Genomic DNA, 20,070 nt, shown 5'->3' on the forward strand with positions numbered 1-20,070 from the left:
TAATTTAGGAAGGGTCCAGGAGGTCTCTCCCAAGATTTTTGGAAAATTGTTCTCTCGTGCATTACTCTAGTTTCTTAGGGACAGATACAGAATCCATTGCAGCTAGCGGAGCCCAGAAGGATCTTTGAAGCAATCTGGATGGTTCACAGAGTCACTGGTAGGACAAGTCTGAATGACTAAGAGGAAATTGCAGAATTGGGCTATCAGGGTAGCTGCTGCCGTGGTCCCCATCAGTAGAAGATTCCTTCTGTCCCCTCCTCTTCCTCAAGTGTGCCGGTTCCCGTGGACTCACATGGGTATATGCCCCTTGGCAGGGTCTAAATCACATCCCGAAGCCCACTATAGTGAGGAGCCCTGGGAAATACAATTTGAGCTCTGCGTCTCTGCAGGAGTCTCTGCTGGAGGGTTTATTCCAAAGTGATAGAGGCTGAGTGAGCAAATCCCAGGTTTCAGTCCCCTTCCCTTTGGGGACATCAGCCTTGGAGAAGCATAGGTAGGGTTACCTCGCCAACTAAGGAAAAGGCTTTGATTTCAGAATATTCGTTGTGTTCTCTCTGAACTAAAACCGTGACAGTTTTGACAGTTTAGATCATCTATAATGTAGTAATTTTGAACAGTGAAGAAATGAGGAATATTTAAATACAGTGAATGCATTACTATATACTGGAGCACAGAACTAATGATGATTAAATGAGTATAAATGTTTCCTTAAGGTGAATGAAAGCAAACTGCTTTAGCCCTTGTGTTCAGAAAACGTTTGCCATTGGTGCACATCTGTGTTTTTTTTCTTTCCCCTCGGATCTTATCTACTCTTTTGGATTAATCACCACACACCAGTGAGAACTGTCTGACTCCTCTCAAACCTCAGTTAATCTTACTAATCTTTCATGTCCTTGGAGGTTTCCCTGGAGACCTGTTCTGCCTGTCTTACCATGAACTCATCACTCTCTGGGGCTGCTGCATGATTGCTGCTTTGGGACTCCCTTTTGTCATCATTTTGGGAATTCCTTCACTTACATATTTGGGTGTGATTTTGGTAAATGAGTGTTTAAAATGTTTATCCTATTTGTTGGAATACTAAATCATTTGATAATTAAGTAATATATTTATAGTCACATTTTTCCCCCTGAATTTGTAGGTATTTTTCTTTTGTCCAGCTAGGTTTATGACATTCTTATGGGCACAGACCTGTGTTGTTGCTATTATATGTTTAATTCTTAACATGATACCCAACACATAGTAGAAGGTTATAAGGATTCCTTGATATTTTTTTCTAGGAACGTTTGGATTTTGCAATGAAAGAAATAATATTTGATCTTCTCAGTGTTGGAAAATCTACTAAAACTTTCACCATTAATCCAGAGGTAAAAAATATATATATATATATAATATGGTAATACCCTATCCTATATAATCTTTTTATTTTTTTAAGAGCAGCTTCTGGAATCAGAATGCTTAGGCTCAAACCACTAGTTAGAAGCTTTGCTTTTAATTACCAATGTGATCTGGGACCAGTTATTTCACCTTTCTGATGGCGACTCAATGGTTTCATAGCATGGTAAAAAATAATCAAGAGAGAAAGTTTTCCAGATCAATCAGCTCAGCGGATTTCTGCAGGTTGTGATATGAGCTCAGGTTTCTTTTATCAACATCAGTATCAGATTTTTATTTTTTTTTTTTAAGATTTTTTTTTAAATTTATCTGACAGAGAGACCACAAGTTCGTAGAGCAGCAGGCGGCAGGGGGACGGGGAAGCAGGGGGACGGGGAAGCAGGCTCCCCGCTGAGTGGAAAGCCCGACACGGGGCTCAATTCCAGGACCCCGAGATCATGACCGGAGCCGAAGGCAGAGACTTAACCCCCTGAGCCACCCAGGCACCCCAGTATCAGATTTTTAAATAAATAGTATTTATTTAACATTTAGTTTAGTTAAAGCCAGAAAAAAATTACACACTTAATCAAATATTGGCAAATTGCAATACATGGGAAGCTTGAATAAGTGGGGGTCCTTCTGTGAACTCCAGTATATTATGGACCTTTCCCACTTCCTTCATGATGTTTTCTATGACTGTGTGACATGACGATGTGATATTTAGACTAAGGGAGGACACCCATGCTATGTCGTATATAAAGACGAATAAAGCTTAAAACTTTAATCTTATTTAAATTCAAAAATACGTATAAATACAAGTTTTTATTTTCTTCTGGTATTCCAGTGAGCTTGGGTCTTGCACACCCATCAGGATGCACATGGCCACTTTAGAGACCACTGGCATAGGGCAGAGACAGTGGCGGCGTGGGTGGAGAACGGTGGTGCAGACGGAGAGAAGGTTGTTGACCATGGAAGGAAACCTCGAGAAGGGATCGAGGTTGAGGGGAAAGTGCATTTGGCTTGAATGAGTCGAACATGAGCATTTTGACATCCAAGTAGAGCTGTCATGTGGGTCTGAGGGTCTGAGTTCAGAGAAGTGAGGCTTCAAATTGAAGGGCATTGTGGTATGGGTGATAATGGAAGCCATGTAGACTGAAGTTGCCCTGGGAGAGAAAACCTAGTGATAGAGGAGAACGCTGTCTCGGACCTCATCCTGAAGCAGTCTCGCATTGACTCTGTGGCGAAAGGAGGCCAGAGCTACAAGGCTGACAGAAATGACTCAGCCAGCCATGGCACAGATGAGTCAGAGGAGGGGAGTGTCGCAGAAAACAAGGACGAGTTGACAGAGTCCTGTGCTGCTTTGAAAAGTCACTGCTGAAGCAGTTGCTTCAAGGAAGTGTTCTAGAGAGGACTTACTCCATTAAGATAATTGAACATAGTTAATGAAAGTTAACAGAATATATCCAGTTGAAAGGGAAACGCTGGAGATGCAAGCATGAGAAGGGGTAATGGGTGGTGTGCCATTGCCGGGAAAGCAAGAACAGATGGGATCCCAACACCAGGGAAGCCCAGCGCCCCCTTGACGTCAGCAGAGCAAAGGAGAGGGAGAAGAGGCGTTACCTCGTGAGAGACTGAGGACAGTTGATGGTTTTTTCTGCTGTGAAGTAGGAGACACATCATTCCTTAAAGGAGGGGATGGTGGAAGGGTAGGATTGCTGAGGAAGGAGCAAAGAGGATGGAAATAAAGTTTCTAGAGAACAGGAGAGCCAGCTGGCCTCGGAAGTGAGGGGGTGGCATTTGGGAATTTGGTATTAAACCGTAATGCCCAAACTACGTAAAAAACACTAGACAGAAAAGTTAGTTTTCCTCGTGTCCCCGTGCCCCCCATCCTCCCCAGGGTTAACAGACAAGATGTTTTCAGTGTGAAAAAAGGGTATCTTCTGATGCTCTGATCTCATTCTGAAACTTTTTTTTTTTTCCTGAAGAGAATGAACATAGGCCTCAGAGTCTTCCTTGTAATAGCAGACAGCTTGCAGCAGAAGGATGGGGAGCCACCGATGCCCACCACGGGGGTTATTCTTCCCTCAGGAAACACTCTTCGTGTCAAGAAAATTTTCCTCAACAAAACCTTGACAGATGAAGAAGCAAAAGTCATAGGTTAGTGTTAACTGGGCCAAATAAACTGCTTTGTGATAGAGTTTAATTTTCTTTTGAAAAAGTTTATGAACAACTAAATCTAAAATTAATATGTTGGTCTAATGTGGTTATTCCCGTATAGAGTGATACAGAAAGTGAATACAATTTTGATAATACCTCCAAGGTTTTGTATTAAGAGTCTTCCAATTCAGTCATTATTTTCTTACATGATACTATCCACTGCATTTTGTACTTCTTTCCAAGTAACTTTAGTTCTGTGCGTGAGTTGTACACATTTTCTTCAATATACTGAAGCTGATCATTAGGGAGAAGAGTGTAGCACAATGAACATTCCTTCCTTGGTGCCAACAATAGCTGATGTCCTTGAAAGATAGGCTTTTATTTTTTATGTAAAGTAACTACGGCTGTTCTTTATGTAATTTCTGACATTTTATAACCACGAGGCTGTTTCCCTAGGAATGTCAGTGTACTATCCTCAAGTACGAAAAGCATTAGATAGCATTCTCAGACATTTGGACAAAGAAGTTGGGAGACCGATGTGTATGACCAGTGTACAGATGTCCAATAAGGAGCCCGAAGACATGATCACGTATGTAGTTCACTATTTCCCTTCATTGCTATTTCAGTTTTCTTAAAAAGGTAGCTATGGTTCATTCTTGCTTCCTTTCTTTCTCCTCTGGAGTTGCCCCATATTGCCATCTGCTGCACTTCTTAATAAAGTGATTCCTTCCACCTGCTCAGTTTTATTCTTTAAAATGCTATCAGTCTCACTGTCTCTCTCTCTCAAATAAATAAAAAAAAAAAAAAAAAATTATAAAATGCTATCAGTGGGCACCTGGGTGGCTCAGTCATTAAGCATCTGCCTTCGGTTCAGGTCATGATCCCAGGGTCCTGGGATCGAGCCACACGTCGGGGTCTCTGCTCGGTGGGAAGCCTGCTTCTCCTTCTCCCACTCCCTCTGCTTCTCTTCCCTCTCTCACTCTCTCTCTCTGTTTCAAATAAATAAATAAAATCTTTTAAAAAAATAAAATAAATAAAGTGAGGGGCACCTGAGTGGCTAAGTGGGTTAAAGCCTCTGCCTTTTGCTCAGGTCATGATCCCAGGGTCCTGGGATCGAGCCCCACATCGGGCTCTCTGCGCAGTGGGGAGCCTGCTTCCCCCCTCTCTCTGCCTACTTCTCTGCCTACTTGTGATCTCTGTCTGTCAAATAAATAAATAAAGTATCTTTACAAAATAAATAAATAAATAAATAAATAAAGTGCTATCAAACGAGTTGAGAGAACAAAAGTCCTCCTGGATCTCAATGTCATTGTCAGTGACAAGGCCCTATCCTTGTTCCATGACCGATAGATAAATCCTGGTTACCCTTGACATGTGTGGATGTGGATGGTTTAGTAAGTCAAACACATACTCTTGTTTCCAGAATCCCAACAAAAAAGAAAACCTAAAAATCTCCCAGTAACAAGAGGTACAAGAAAGGAATAATATGAGTCGTTTTCTTGAAACACTACGTCAGCCCCCTGCAACCCCCCCACCCCCGTGGCTTGTTGCTGTTTGTCATCCCAGCATCTTTTTTTGTTATTGTTGTACAACAATAACTTGTATTTGCTAGTAAGTATCTATGTATCCTGTAATAAGAGAAGATTTTTTTTTAGATATTAATATCTGCATTATAGGTTTTAGAGCACCAAACTGGATATTTGATCTATCAATTTAGTTAATGTAGAGTTATTATATACTGGCATGTGCTAACATCTCTGAGAACTTATCTGGTGTTCACATTTGTCCCCTCTGCATTCCTTTCCCTGAAAAGTCTCTGTCCTCTTCATCACAGCCACCTTCCTCACTATGTGACCAAGTTGGCCCTCACTAGCTTCCTCTGGCTGTACACTTGAGGTCTGCAAACACAGCAGCCTGCACACTCCCTGCCAGCTGTCCCCTCTGTAATGCCATTCATGTTTGGTTCCAATTTCACCTCCAGTGAGACCACTTTTCCTTTCTCTGCTGCACTTGCGTCCTTGTTGGCCAGTTTCCTCTTCTGATGATCCGTGCTTGTAAAACGTCACCTGTGTTATCCCTGGAGACAAGGAAGCAGCACAGTTACCTGCTTTGCTGTCTGTGTGAAGGAGTAACAAGTGTGCAGTGACCAATCACAACAGACTTGGACATGTCTAGGTCCCCTGGCTGGCTCCATCGGAAGAGCATGTGACTGTTGTTCTCCAGGTCATGAGTTCAAGACCTGTGTTGGATATAGAGATTATTTAAGTAAATAAAACTTAAAAGAAAAGTAACACGATTCGTCAGGGATTATGATGCACATCTGTTACTTACATAGTGCTTTGTGGGCTGTAGAGCTAGCAGGGAAACAGGTAGTATTCAGCTGAATTGTTGTAACTGGAATTCATGCATACTGGAACCATTTAAAGAGAAGGTGGACTATATAAAATGTTTAAAAGTAGGTTAGCAAGGCTTTTGCCACAGTAACGAATACTGACCCAAAATGCTGAGAACATCCAAATTCTTTTCTACCTGAGAGGATTTTAGGCCACTTCAAGAACAATTTGGATAAAATAAACTAAAATCCTCACCTTGAAATATAGACCAAAATAAAAGCAAAAACCAGTGCATTAAGAAGATATTTAAAATAAAATTTTAGAAATCATTGAATAACCAGAAGAAAATATAGTAGAAATAAATTGTATTGAGCCTCTGAAGGAACCAGGGTTTTCAGAATTGACATTTAATTAGATAAAAATGTAAGTATCTATATTTGTGTGTATTTGTGTATATTCTAAAGTAAAATAAAAAGAGAATAGACAGTACCAACAGTGGAATGTGAGAATGTCTTTAAGACCCTTTTAATTATACATATACTATATGTATGTATATGTGTATATATATACATAATTATACATAACCATACATACATACTAATCATACATATTAATTATAATATTAAATATTATACATTAAATATTAAATTTTGTTAATTTTATATGTTCCTAAAATAACCAGCGTTTTGTTATTTAATAATATCAATTGTATTTCCTATGATTTAATAATTAAATATACTTTATTAAAGGTTAGATATTGATTAAATTATATTTTGTTTTTAATTTAAAGTAATTGTATTCTAAATAATTAAATACTATTTATTGTTTAAACATAATAGTTCCTGTGGCTTTCTAATTACTGAAAATCTTTTTTGCTTGCTAGTGTTTTCTTTCCTGAATTATCTCTTTATTCTTTCCTCCGCTTGTAAACTGATGACTGTTTACTGGATTTGCATGAGTTCTTTTTATATTAAATACATTAAACTTCTTTAGGGGGAGGAGACTCCTATTTTCTCTAATTATTTTTCCAGCTTTGCTTTTGTTGTCTAGCATATGTAGTAAACTTACTAAATCCTGTTATATATTTTTCAGGGGGGAAAGAAAACCCAAAATTGATTTGTTCAGGACTTGCATTGCTGCTATTCCCAGGCTGATTCCTGATGGTATGAGCAGAACTGACCTCATTGAACTCTTAGCAAGGTAAATGAGAATGACTCTTCGCTCTGTTACTTTTTACCTCTTTCAATCCCTTTAAATGTCGAATACACCCCATTATTGTTCTCATGAGCAGAGTAATAAAGACATGTTCAATTCTTTAATTGATATACTTTCCTTTTTTTAAATTTTTTTAATTTCTTTTCGGTGTTCCAGAATTCATTGTTTAAATGTGATATACTTTCTAAACTTCCATGTCGTCTTTCATGTTTTGTTAAACACATTCTCCCCACTCATTTTTAACTTTTTAAAGTTCTTTTGGATTCCTCTACAGATCCTGTTTTTTCTGTTTTCCACCTTTTCCATCTAGTATATTTCTTGGAATTTAGATAACATGTTGTTCCTTAACAGATATGAGGTGTTGCCCAGCAGGCAGTTACTATTGGGCTAACACTTGGATTCCTTCCTCTAACACCCAGGGTGGTGTCCCGATCTCATGGTCACTTACTTCTCCCATCACGGAGCCCGTAGGGTTTATGCTGCTCTTTCCTCAGTTGGGCTTCTCATAGCTTTTTAAAATAAGAAATAACATGACAACCGAATTTGAATACTTGCTCCCAAAACTAACTCCAAGCTGAGGTGAAGGTTTGTTGAAAGCTGCTTCTTTGTTGATGAACTTAGGGATTCCGTAGATAAGGGGTTGGCAAACATTTTTCTGTGAAGGACGAGATGGGAAATACTTTAGGATCGCAGATCATACTCATCTCTGCCAGTGGCTCAGGAGCAGCCTTGGGCAGCCCGTAAAGGAGAGGGCGTGTCTGCGTTCCCATTTTGCCCTTGGCCCTTGAACTAGAATTTGCTGGCCTCTGCTCTAAATGAAAAAAGCCAAGTATCATGGCCGTCACAGAGCAGGGGTGCTTGACTGTTTTGAAAGTTGTTTACTGGTTGCCAAGCACTTATCACTAAGCCTTAAGTTAAACTCACTGTGAACAGCTGAGACTTCTTCAGAAACCCTTTTTACGTCCTCCTCAAAAACACCTAGCATTTCACACGCCCGTACTCCCCTGTCCTCAGCCCGTGCGGGTTGCCATCAAGATACAGAACAGCATTTGTCTTCTCCTCCGTTCAGGGTTATGAGGGCAGAAAGGAGTCACTCGGAAACTTTGCACCATGAGCTAAATTCCTCCCGTTCCACTCTCTTAATTTTTGCTGTGAATTGGATTGAAGAGTTACAAAGTTCATGTCAGTGTTAGGGCAGGAAAGGAGGTTTAATGATTTGTAATGTTATTGCTTGGAAAAAACAGAAAACATCTCTTACACGATTGTACGCTTACTCCTCCCCCTTGGTAACTCGTCTACACCTTTGTGGATAAGGATCCCATATCCCTCACCAAAAGGAACCTCCATCTCTAAGGGGCAGGGACTGGGGGGCCCAGTGAAGGGAACAAATATCTGAACAGTGAGTGAGTGACAGCTTTGCCACTTGCTTGGCTTCCTTCCCTTGTGAGATTCATTTGCAAGTTAATTTACTTCACCAGAAAGGAACATTCTAGGGTCTCTTCTATTTTGTACCTCATTCTTAACCATTTGGAGTTGCGATCTCTAAATCTTGGGGTTTTTTTGTTTTGTTTTGTTTTTAATGAAAGCAAGTAAACAAAACTAAGATGCAGACTTGAATGCTATGTCTAAGGAAAGTTAATTCCTGTCTTAAATTAGCCCAGCTGCATTGTTGTTCTCTACGCAGTGGGTGGTTAGCTCCCGTGTGTAAATTCTGAGTTACACAGATGGGTGCAAGGTGGACATGTGTACATTTGGGGATTTGAGGGCGGTTGAAATCATCTTTAAAATGAGCATCATGGAGACAGTCATGCTTCTTCCACAGACGCTCCCTTGGTGCCACTCTCAGAGACAGGACACTGGGCTAGAGAGCCTGACCCTGGCCCCAGATGATACTTCTGCTGCTCCGGGTTCATGGCTTACTTTCAAGTCTGTCGAGCTGTAATGGATGTTCTCTTCCGTCTCCCTGTCAGGTGAAGGCTGACTTAGTGAAGACCAGAACTGAGTTCAGCAGGGCGAAGACGTGACAGCTCCTTCCACTTAAAGCACGCAGCTTCCCTCCTCTGTCAGTGAGGATAATGCCACCGCCTGTCGTTGTGGCGTAGTCCAATGTGACCGACTTAGCCGCTTCTCGCAGGCTCTTCCTAACTCCGATGCCTGTGTCCTGGTGGCCAGTCACTAAAGGAGTCCTCTTCGGCCCCAAATCAGAAACTCTTGCTCATGGAGGATTATATATTGGTAGCTTCACTACTGCAACCATCCTTTATGGTTTTCTTATCATTCTCTGCTTTATGTTCTGGTAAAATCCTTTGGCTAATACTACTTTCATGTCCTCTTATTGCTTGGATATCTTTAAAGGGTGATTTTGTATAGCCTCTCCTCAGTCTCTTTAGGGACTTGTGTGTTAGATCAGCACTTTTTTTTTCCCCCATTTTTTCCCTACATATACCCCATTTATGATGTTACTCTAAAATTGACTCTCCCGCTTCAGAATGATTTCTGTTGAATTGCTTTCATCTTGGTTTACTGTATTTTCTTGTTTACAATCAGCCATCCTGTATTTAACTGTAACCGCAGCAGCACGAAAAAAATGACCGATAAATCATGTTCTTTCCAGTGATAATAAGGGACTGAACATCCGAGAGATAGGGCTAAGGTATTATATGACTGGATATAATTTTTGACTGATAACAAGATAACATACAGCATTTCAAGGACTAAAGCGTCTTTTAAATGTAATTCTGGGGGCGCCTGGGAGGCTCAGTAGGTTGAAGCCTCTGCCTTCGGCTCAAGTCATGGTTTCAGGGTCCTGGGATCGAGCTCTGCATTGGGCTCTCTGCTCAGCAGGGAAGCTATTTCCTCCTCTCTCTCTGCCTGCCTCTCTGCCTACTTGTAATCTCTGTCTATCAAATAAATAAATTTTAAAAAGTCTTTAATAAAAAGTTAAAAAATGTAATTCTAATATGTTAAGCTCTATTTTTAAAAGTACAGCATTTTAATTATAATCAAACTTATCTGAATTATAACAAAAGTACCAACTACTATTAATAGATTTATATGGGAATTTAAATAAGTGAATATAGAATAACATAGGGGTGAATATATTCGACAGGGGAACACTGGTTCCCATCTTCAGACTTAGAAATCAACAAAGAGGACAAATTCTTTAGGTTCCTAGTTTTCAGTTTTACATGATAAAACTGGATAAAACTGGGAAGGTTTTGAGGTTTGCTAATAGACTTCTGTTCTTGGTAGGCTCACCATTCATATGGATGAAGAACTTCGTGCTCTGGCTTTCAATACCCTGCAGGCACTAATGCTTGACTTCCCAGATTGGCGGGAGGATGTTCTTTCAGGATTTGTTTATTTTATTGTCCGGGAAGTAACCGATGTCCATCCCACGCTCCTTGATAATGCTGTAAAGATGTTGGTACAATTAATAAACCAGTGGAAACAAGCAACCCAAGTGCATAACAAAAACCAGGACTCCCAGGTACCGAATTCTTTTGTCTGGTCCCTTTGTATGTGGTCAGTGGGAAATGCCCAGCAGTAGCGTTAATATATGTTGCTTTGTCAAAAACCGAATGTTGGCTTAGTGTTGTTGACTTTGGAAGTATTCATAGTCCCTTAAACTGAACCTTCCTGCAGTTCAGATATTAAATACAGTGTTTGTGTGTCCAACCTTTTCAACCTTCTTCCTTTGGTAACAGTTTTGAATGAACACAGAGAGTGGAGGCCATCCTAGCTTACATTTAGGCTATTTCCAATATATTTAAAGCTGACAGAATAATAATTTTTGGTAGTATTCCATTTGAGTTATTTGATTGTTTTACCCATGGCACTAATCCCTGCTTCACATATGCAGTGTGTCTGTTTGTTTAAATGAAAGGTTCTCAGATTATTGATTTGTGTAATGTATTGTCTTAGAACCTTGTAATTTTGGAGTTGGATCATCCAGATCCATCCAGCTTTTCAACCTTCTGTGAGCATAGAAATCACCATGGGCTTGGGCGCCTCAGGGGCCTAGTTGGTTGAGCGTCTGCGTTTGGCTCAGGTCATGATCTTGGAGTCCTAGGATCGAGCTCTGCATGGGGCTGCCTACTCAGGGGGGAGTCTGCTTGTCCCTCTGCCTCTCTCTCTCTTGCTCTGTATCTCAAATAAATAAATAAAATCTAAAAGAAAAAAAAAAGGAAATAAAGAAATCACCAGGGGCCTAAGAATCTCTGTTTTCTACAAGCTTCTAGGTGATGCGATGCTGCTGGTCTACACTTTAACTTCAAATGGGCCAATTCAGTTCCCTTATTTTCCACAACTAAATGTTAGACCACGAGTCATTCACAGTGTCAGCTCCAAGATTACAAAGTAGCTAGAGAACGGTAGCAGTTCAGTACAGAATTCAGAGATTGCCAGTTAAATGCTTCTTTTCCTCTGTGTATACTGTTAAATTTTGATAACTTAAGTATTATTTAAATTGCCTGCGCTGAGGCAGACCTATTGCTGTAATTGAGATAATTTGCTTTCCTCTTTATCAGTGGTTGCACCAGAACGTCTACACATATTATGTTGTTTTATTGTTAATTTCTGTTTATTTTTCAAGCATGGTGTGGCTAATGGAGCTTCGCATCCCCCTCCTCTGGAGAGGAGCCCGTATTCCAATGTATTCCACGTGGTCGAAGGGTTTGCACTCGTCATTCTCTGTAGCAGTCGACCTGCCACTAGAAGGTTAGCCGTCAGTGTCCTTAGAGAAATAAGGGCTCTGTTTGCACTTTTGGAAATACCTAAGGTAAGATTTAGGTATATTGCTTAATTATCTAGTGAAAGTACTTCAGAACCCTCCTGTTGTTCATTCTTATGCCTTTTGCATTGCTGCTGTGTGGTTATAACTTATCTTCATAACAAACGAACAAAGTCTTTTTGACAGGGTTTAAACTAGCCCACCTGCCCTCAATTCCATTAGTACAATTCCATTTTTACAAGTAGCACTAACGTGAATGTTGTTATGTTTTCTTAGATTTGGTTACTTTTCTTAATCATTCCTAAATCTTTTTAGACATATGATACTTTTTTATAGGGTGATGATGAACTAGCCATCGATGTGATGGACAGGCTGAGCCCATCCATTCTCGAGAGCTTCATACATCTCACTGGGGCTGATCAGGTAACTAGAATGATTTCATTCTATTCAGTCTTGAATGCTGTTCAGTCTTGGAACTTCAGATAGACATCTCTGATTTCGCTTTACCACTTTAATGCATTGGAAAGTATTTTATGTCCAAGTCATAAGTAATTTGACTCAGTAAGATGAAGAAAAACACTTTGTCAGCACACACAACTAAGAATGGGTTTTTTTTTTTAAAAGGTCATACATCAAGATTTCAAGATTGGATGTAAACATACCTATCCAACTTGATTACCTGAAGTTTTTTTCTTCCCCTTTGAAATACAGGGACAAAGTTTCTGTTCTCTGTCTGTGACACTTGGCTCTTATAACTCACAACTTAATATATAACCAAGGGAGATAATAAAAAAAATTATAAACCTAAGTGATGATTATAAATCTGTACAATTTAAAGAATTCTGTTTTAGAATATTAACTATGATTTATGCCAACAAAAAGAATAGTGAAGCACTCTCTTCTAGTGCCTGAAATCTTACGTTCCTGCCTCAGAGCCGGTGTTTCGTAAATATCTGTTGACTTGATATAGAGTATGAATTGAGTTTCTGTTCAGTTTCAGACCCCATATGTTTTTGTTGTTGTTCAAATGACACATAATTTGCTGTGAAAGTCAGTCTTTACCTCTTCAGTATAAGAGCTTAGAATATTGTTGAACAAATATGTGAGAATAGGTACCTCTGTGAAGTCCCATTTTCCAGTCTGTTCTACAAATGCCTATTTCAGGCATGTCAGCAGGAAGTTAATAGTCCCTTTTTCAGTTCCCAGCAGCATTAGTATGCCCACGGAAGTTGCCTATTCCTATATGAATTACGTAAGTTGTAGTTCTTCACCCTTTTTGGTCTATAAAGCCTTTTGAGACTAATGAAAGCTGTGAAATGTCTCTCCAGAAAAGCACATGTACACACCTACACACAAAAATGGTGTGTGCAATTTCAGGAATTTACTACTCCCTTAAACCCACTTCGGACCTCATCATTACCTCTATTTTAGAACCTCTGTTCCAGAAACTACCAATAGGCCACGTATAGTTTAATACAATTCATATGGCAGAATTTTGAAAATGACCGAAATGTGTGCTAACCCATTGGTTTTTTTTTTTTCTCTTCGTAGACTACTTTGCTGTACTGCCCTAGCTCGATAGATTTACAGACGTTAGCAGAGTGGAACTCTTCTCCCATCAGCCACCAGTTCGATGTGATCAGTCCATCCCACATATGGATATTTGCACACGTGACCCAAGGCCAAGACCCGTGGATTATAAGCCTCTCCAGTTTTTTAAAGCAGGAAAACCTCCCCAAGCATTGCTGTACAGCTGTGAGCTATGCTTGGATGTTTGCATACACAAGACTTCAGTTGTTGTCCCCACAGGTTGATATAAAGTAAGTAATTTCCTAGTTGATATAAAGTACATTTTTAGGGGCACCCGGGTGGCTCAGTGGGTTAAAGCCTCTGCCTTCGGCTCAGGTCACGATCCCAGGGTCCTGGGATCGAGCCCTGCATTGGGCTCTCTGCTTTGCAGGGAACCTGCTTTCTCCTCTCTCTCTCTGCTTGCCTCTCTGCCTACTTGTGATCTCTGTCAAATAAATAAATAAAATCTAAAATTAAAAAAACAGTACATTTTTAAATATGTAGACTGTCCGTTTTTATAAATATGTATTTGAAAAGTCATACAAGTTGGAAATTCCACAAATGAATGACATGCCGTAATTGAACTGATGTATTAAAGAGGGAGGTGAAAGATGTGAAGGATGTAGTCTTATAATCCCCTTGTGCTTTTCATGTCATTCAGTCTCACCAGATTGTTAGTTCACTTACTAGGACAGTGCTTGGTACATGGTGTGTGTCTGATGGATCCGGATGGAAGGAAAGAATACGGAGGGAAGGGTCGGAAGAGGAGGATAGGTGTGGATATAGTGAAGTTTGTAGATGAATGGTGTGAAGTGAGGAGACTCCGATCTCAGGGACCTTACTTCTCCTGATGACATCAAGAGGAAGGCCATCTGCTGATAGGCAGTGACAATGGCATTGAACTTCCATTTGGAGACTAATGGTAAAAATTTGGAGTAACTGATGGTGTGATGAAGTGTGGAGGCAACTTCTTCATCAGTTAATTTCAGAGAATTTTTTAACGTGAATTTGAGTTCCTGGTTTCATTTGATCCAGTACGCCATTCATTGGATGGCATAGAATGAGCCCTCTCATCATAGACATGGCCATGTAAACCCAACACCCAAGCTCAACACCTTAGGCTCACATGAAAGGCTCTCCGAACTTGGTTCCAGTCTATACATTTTTCCTTACTTTCAGCCATGGCTACCTATGTGCTCTTATGTTAGAACAAAAAAAAAAAACTGCTCAGCGTTCACTGCGTGGGTCTACAGTTCTAGTCTCTGAGTTTTTACTCACATGAACCTAGAATGCTTTTTGTCTTCTCCATGTTCTATGTGTTGATATCTGATGTAGCTTAAATTACACCTTATTTTTAAAGCTTTCTTCTACATCTCCAACCCAGAGTAGTCATTCCTTTTTTTGGACCTGAATATAGCTATTTTTGGTATTTCTCTATGTGTATACACACTTACTGTATATATCTGTGTATGTTCTCAGGAATTGTGTATTAGATTTTTTTTTTTTTTTTTTTTTTAGTGAAAATTGGCACCTGCCACCTTGCACAAATAACCTTTATGACTTTATCTCATTGGGTCTCCCCTAATTGCCATATTTTAAATTGGAAGCCCCTCTCCTACTACCATTCTCTCTTTTGTTGTTCATTATCACACTGGGCACCATCTGACATTGTTTTATTTATTCTGTATTGTGTATCTTCCCCGACACACATGATGGTAGTGATTTTTTACAGGGTTTGTTTTGTTTTACTGCCATCATAATATTTTCTAAAATAGTAAAACACTGTTGGTGAGTTAACGAAGTGGTATATTGCTTTGCTTATCTTAATATATAAATGTATTGAAGCCAAGGACAATGTATTAGTGTCTTTCTGCTTTGTTTTGCTCTGAATCCTTAATCCCACCAGCATTTTGGTATTTAGAAAAATTTATAGAATTGTGCCAATATATTCTATTGGTCTGATGTTTGAAGACAGAAATTTGACAGAAGCCTTAAAAGTGTAGCTGTCCTTTTGATGTCGCAATTTCAAGAGTTTACCCAAGAAAATAATTAAACTTTTATTGTAATTAAGCATATATTCAAATGTATAGTGCTGTGTATTATGGGGGAAAATTGCTGTTAGCTAAAATGTCCAATAATGAAAATTTGGACAATAAATCCTGATAATTTTTATAATAATATAGCATACAGCCATCAAAAATGATGTCAGAGAAGTATATTCATTTAATGGAAGATTTTTAAAATACACATTAAGTACATGTGAAAACCAGCCATATTATTCAGTTTTTATAAGTTATGGGAGATATATTCATTTATTTATATATATGTATGTATTTGAATTGAAGATGTATGAAAGAATATGCAGTGCTTATATTGACGGGGGACTAAAGGTGATTTTCATTTTGTTTTCCCAGTTTTTTTTTTAACACTGAGCGCGTGTAATAAGTTATAAAATGTGGCCTGATAAAAATAATAACTTTGATCACAAGAACAGTAGATTATGTTAAAATGATCCTATGATGTATTTAAATTTTCAGTCAGATAGTCATTTATATCTTATACCATCCCACAGAGACTTAGTGGTTAGTAATAAAACTTTATTAACCATCTTTCCTAAATTGATAGAATTTAGCTTTAGTTTAAAAAAAAAAACAACTTCAGAACACATTGAATTATTTACAGCTCCCTGTTTCTCTTCTTCTTCTGTCCCCAGTAGCCCCATCAATGCCAAGAAGGTCAACACCACCACCAGCAGCGACTCCTACGTGGGCCTGTGGAGGAACTACCTGCTGCTTTGCTGCAGTGCGGCCTCGTCCACATCCTCTTCCGCATCCACGGGGTCTGTGAGGTGTTCCCCGCCCGAGACGCTGGCATCCACCCCCGACAGCGGCTACAGCATTGATTCCAAAGTAAGCTTTCCCCGTCCGCCACTGAATCTGAAGGGCACCACAAAGTAATGTTTTCAGATTTCTTTTCCAGGACAGTAAAGTAATGTGGTTGAAAAGTGTATTGCTTGTCCGAATGATGAAAATAGCTCAAGAAGTACCATTACTATGGATTCCTGGTTGGAATCCGTTTTATATATATGTGTGTGTGTGTTCGTGTGTATTTGTGTGTGTGTGTGTGTGTGTGTGTGTGTATAATTGATTGCAACGAGGAATATGTATATAATAAAAAAACTGTATAAAACTATATATATGTATATCGTTTCTCTTTGGTGAAAAGATGATCATGCTCATTAAATTCATCATAATAGTTTTTTTTTTAACTTTATTTGACAGAGATCACAGGTAGGTATAGAGGCAGGCAGAGAGAGAGGAAGGAAAGCAGGCTCCTTGCTGAGCGGAGAGCCCAATGCGGGGCTCGATCCCAGGACCCTGGGATCATGACCTGAGCCGAAAGCAGAGGCTTTAACCCACTGAGCCTCCCAGGCGCCCCCATCATAATATTTTTAGAGCAATTTTCACCCCCATTGTTGCTCACTTGATTTCCTGTAGTTCTCACAATATAAAAGAAATCATTTAAATAATTAAATACCTTTGTGGACTTTCCCTAAATTATGCAGTGATATGTGATACTTGGTAAGAACAGTTCTGTAGTCTTCATGATGTGACACAAAATACTGTGAGATGGTTGAAGAAAATTTAGAAAACTGAGTAAGATCTGAGTGTCTTACTTTAACACCAATGACTTGGAAATAATTTTGTTTAATTCACTTTCACGGATCAAAAGACATAGAATATCAGAGTATCCTCCTACAGAGGAAGTGAGCCTATTATGTAATGGTAAGTATCTGTAAGAAATTAAGAAACCCAGAGAGCCCAAATTCTTTCGGTGAACTTAGAGGGAACCATTGGACAAATCATTTAATGTTCTTAGATTATGTACACCACAGGTGAATTTTGCAGTTCCACTCACAGTAAAATTTCATCTCTCCATTGCCCTTGATGAAGTATTAATGAAATGCCAAGTTATTTAGTTGGATGTACTGTCATTAATGGCTGCTATAAATACATATTTTTTTTTCCAGATTATTGGCATCCCATCCCCTTCATCCCTGTTTAAGCATGTAGTTCCAATGATGCGCTCTGAGAGCATGGAAATCACAGAATCCCTTGTTCTAGGTCTTGGCAGGACCAACCCAGGAGCTTTTAGGTAATTACCTTCATATGTTTTCTCTATACACTAAAATAGTCAATGCTCTACTGGAGAGGTGAGATAGAGTCCTTACAATCAGGACGGTTCATATCAGTCCTGACATTTACCAGTTAACTAACCATGTAACATTAAATGAGTCATTTAATTTCTTAGATCCTTTTTTCCTTCATTTTGACTGAGCAAATAAGATTTCCCCAGTGTTCTTTACAGAATTACTATGAAATCTCACCTATACTATATATAAATGTGTTCTAAAAATGATAAAATGCCACGTACATTTTTAATATTTTCCTACCTATTGACACAATGATGTGATTATTTTATAGTTTTGGTCTACTGGTTGAGACTATAGTTTTTCCTTTTCTTGTTCAAAAGAATTAGATTTTTTCACTTTTTAAAAATTAACATATAATGTATTATTAGCCCCAGGGGGTACAGGTCTGTGAATCATCAGGCTTACACATTTCACAGCACCCACCATAGCACATACCCTCCCCACTGTCCATAACCCAACCACCCTCTCCCTACCCCCTTCCCCCAGGAACCCTCAGTATGTGTTTTTTATTTCTTGTTTTTTGTTTTTAGATGTTTTATTTATTCATTTGGGAGAGAGAGAGAGCACAAGCAGGGGAAGAGGCAGAGGGAGAGGCAGACTTTTCCCTGAGCAGGGAGCCCGATTCGAGACTTGATCCCAGGACTCTGGGATCATGACCTTAGCCGAAGGCAGACACTTAACTGTCTGAGCCACCCAGGCGTCCCCCTCAGTTTGTTTTGTGAGATTAAGAGTCTCTTAATGGTTTTTCTCCCTTCCGATCCCATCTTATTTCATTTTTTCCTTCCCTACCCCCAAAGCCACCCATTTTACCTCTCAGATTCCTTATATCAAGGAGATCATATGATAATTGTCTTTCTCTGATTGACTTATTTCACGCAGCAAGAATTAGATTATTTTTAAAAGAAATATTTTTTATATCATCCTTGATGTTCTTTATCTTGACAAAGTAAATCCTTCATTTTTGCATGAGATTCTGCTTTATTGTTGCCTGCTGGGCCTTGTATTTATTCTTTTGAGATTATCCTCTATTGATCTAAGGTGATGTTTGTTTGATATTTTATCTCTGAGATATCATGTACAACAGAGGTAATAGGTCTATATTTGTGGGATGACATTCATCATAAATGAGGTTTTGAAAGATTATTTTATGACAAAAAAGTATTTTGCTAAGAGCAAAAAAAAATGGGTTAGAAAAATGATCTCAGCTTCTTAAAAAAACAAATTCTCATAAACAGAAACAATCCAGAGGCAAATACATTAAAGTATGCAGTAGTTTTATAGATGATAAAATAGTGGATGTGTTTTATTTTTTTCTTTTTTATTTTCCCCATCATCTACGATCTACATCTATAATGAGCACATATTCAATTTAAAATCAGATTATAAGCAAAGAGGAGATTATCATTTTCATGAAGTTCATGCCCTTTGACTCATCAACTCCATTTGTTACAATTAATCCTAAGGAGATCATCAGAAATGAAAACAAAGATGTTCACTGAGGCAGTATTTATAATAATAAAGATTAGAAAAAATTGGAGCACCTGGCTGGCTTAGTCGGTAGATCATTTGACTCTCGATCTTGAGATTGTGAGTTTGAGTCCCACGTTAGGTACAGCGATTACTTAAAAATAAAATCTTTTAAAAAATTTAGGTGAAATTTAATGAACCAGTAATAAATGAAAATGTTTAGAAAAACTATGGTATCCCATAGTGTTGGGATAATGTGTTATCCCATATGGTATCCCATGTGGTAGGATACTGTGAGTTAACTAAGGGCACGTGGATGTCATTATGCTAGTGTTGGAGGAAGAAAGGATATCTTCTCCCTTCTGCTAGGGCTTCAACTATGTAAAGTACACCTGGGCTGCAAAATGATGGAACACCAGTGTTGACGTTATTGACCTCCGCAAGTTAGAACAGGTGGCCTGCACCATTTTTTCTGCTTTCCCACTGGTCCACAGTGTGCACGTGTTCTGTAACCAAAACAATGAGGACTGTGTTAAAACAGTAGAACTGGGGTTAACACTTCACTGCGTGTCATTAGATGAGTATTTACATATTTGTGCATCAGATTATATCTGTTCAGCCATTATTTAACAATGTGTATAATTTTTCTTCTAGGGAACTAATAGAGGAATTACATCCCATAATTAAAGAAGCACTCGAAAGAAGGCCAGAGGTAAATGTAGTTTTCCTCATTAAATGTATATTTGGCAGATACTTATTTGTCTTCTGTGTTCCCTACATTATACCAAAAGTTAGCGATTGAGAAGTAGATACATAGAGCCACCCTACAGCCAGAAGAGATATGAGGATCTCCAAGAACGGGCAGACCCGTGAGCATGCCCTTCTGGCTTACACACTGGGTGTAAAACAACTAATTGTTGGTGTTAACAAAATGGATTCCACTGAGCCACCCTACAGCCAGAAGAGATATGAGGATCTCCAAGAACGGGCAGACCCGTGAGCATGCCCTTCTG

The 20,070-nt window shown here is 39.0% G+C and overlaps 1 protein-coding gene across 8 annotated transcripts in view; it reads left to right on the forward strand.

Annotated features, from left to right (window-relative positions):
- FRYL (FRY like transcription coactivator) overlaps window positions 1-20,070 on the forward strand; it is a 260,634-nt gene that overhangs the window by 161,149 nt on the left and 79,415 nt on the right. For 7 of the 8 annotated variants that reach the window (XM_044225780.1, XM_044225783.1, XM_044225781.1 and 4 more), the window contains 11 exons: window positions 1,278-1,364; window positions 3,357-3,528; window positions 3,985-4,117; window positions 6,954-7,061; window positions 10,329-10,566; window positions 11,671-11,856; window positions 12,145-12,231; window positions 13,360-13,628; window positions 16,091-16,286; window positions 17,408-17,532; window positions 19,712-19,769. In XM_044225780.1, the coding sequence (XP_044081715.1) occupies window positions 1,278-1,364; window positions 3,357-3,528; window positions 3,985-4,117; window positions 6,954-7,061; window positions 10,329-10,566; window positions 11,671-11,856; window positions 12,145-12,231; window positions 13,360-13,628; window positions 16,091-16,286; window positions 17,408-17,532; window positions 19,712-19,769 (1,659 nt within the window). The remainder of the gene's footprint in view (window positions 1-1,277; window positions 1,365-3,356; window positions 3,529-3,984; window positions 4,118-6,953; window positions 7,062-10,328; window positions 10,567-11,670; window positions 11,857-12,144; window positions 12,232-13,359; window positions 13,629-16,090; window positions 16,287-17,407; window positions 17,533-19,711; window positions 19,770-20,070) is intronic. The other variant, XM_044225776.1, reaches the window with a different exon arrangement.

The sequence above is a fragment of the Neovison vison genome, chromosome 11 (genome assembly GCF_020171115.1).
Source record: "Neovison vison isolate M4711 chromosome 11, ASM_NN_V1, whole genome shotgun sequence".
Lineage (NCBI taxonomy): Eukaryota > Metazoa > Chordata > Mammalia > Carnivora > Mustelidae > Neogale > Neogale vison.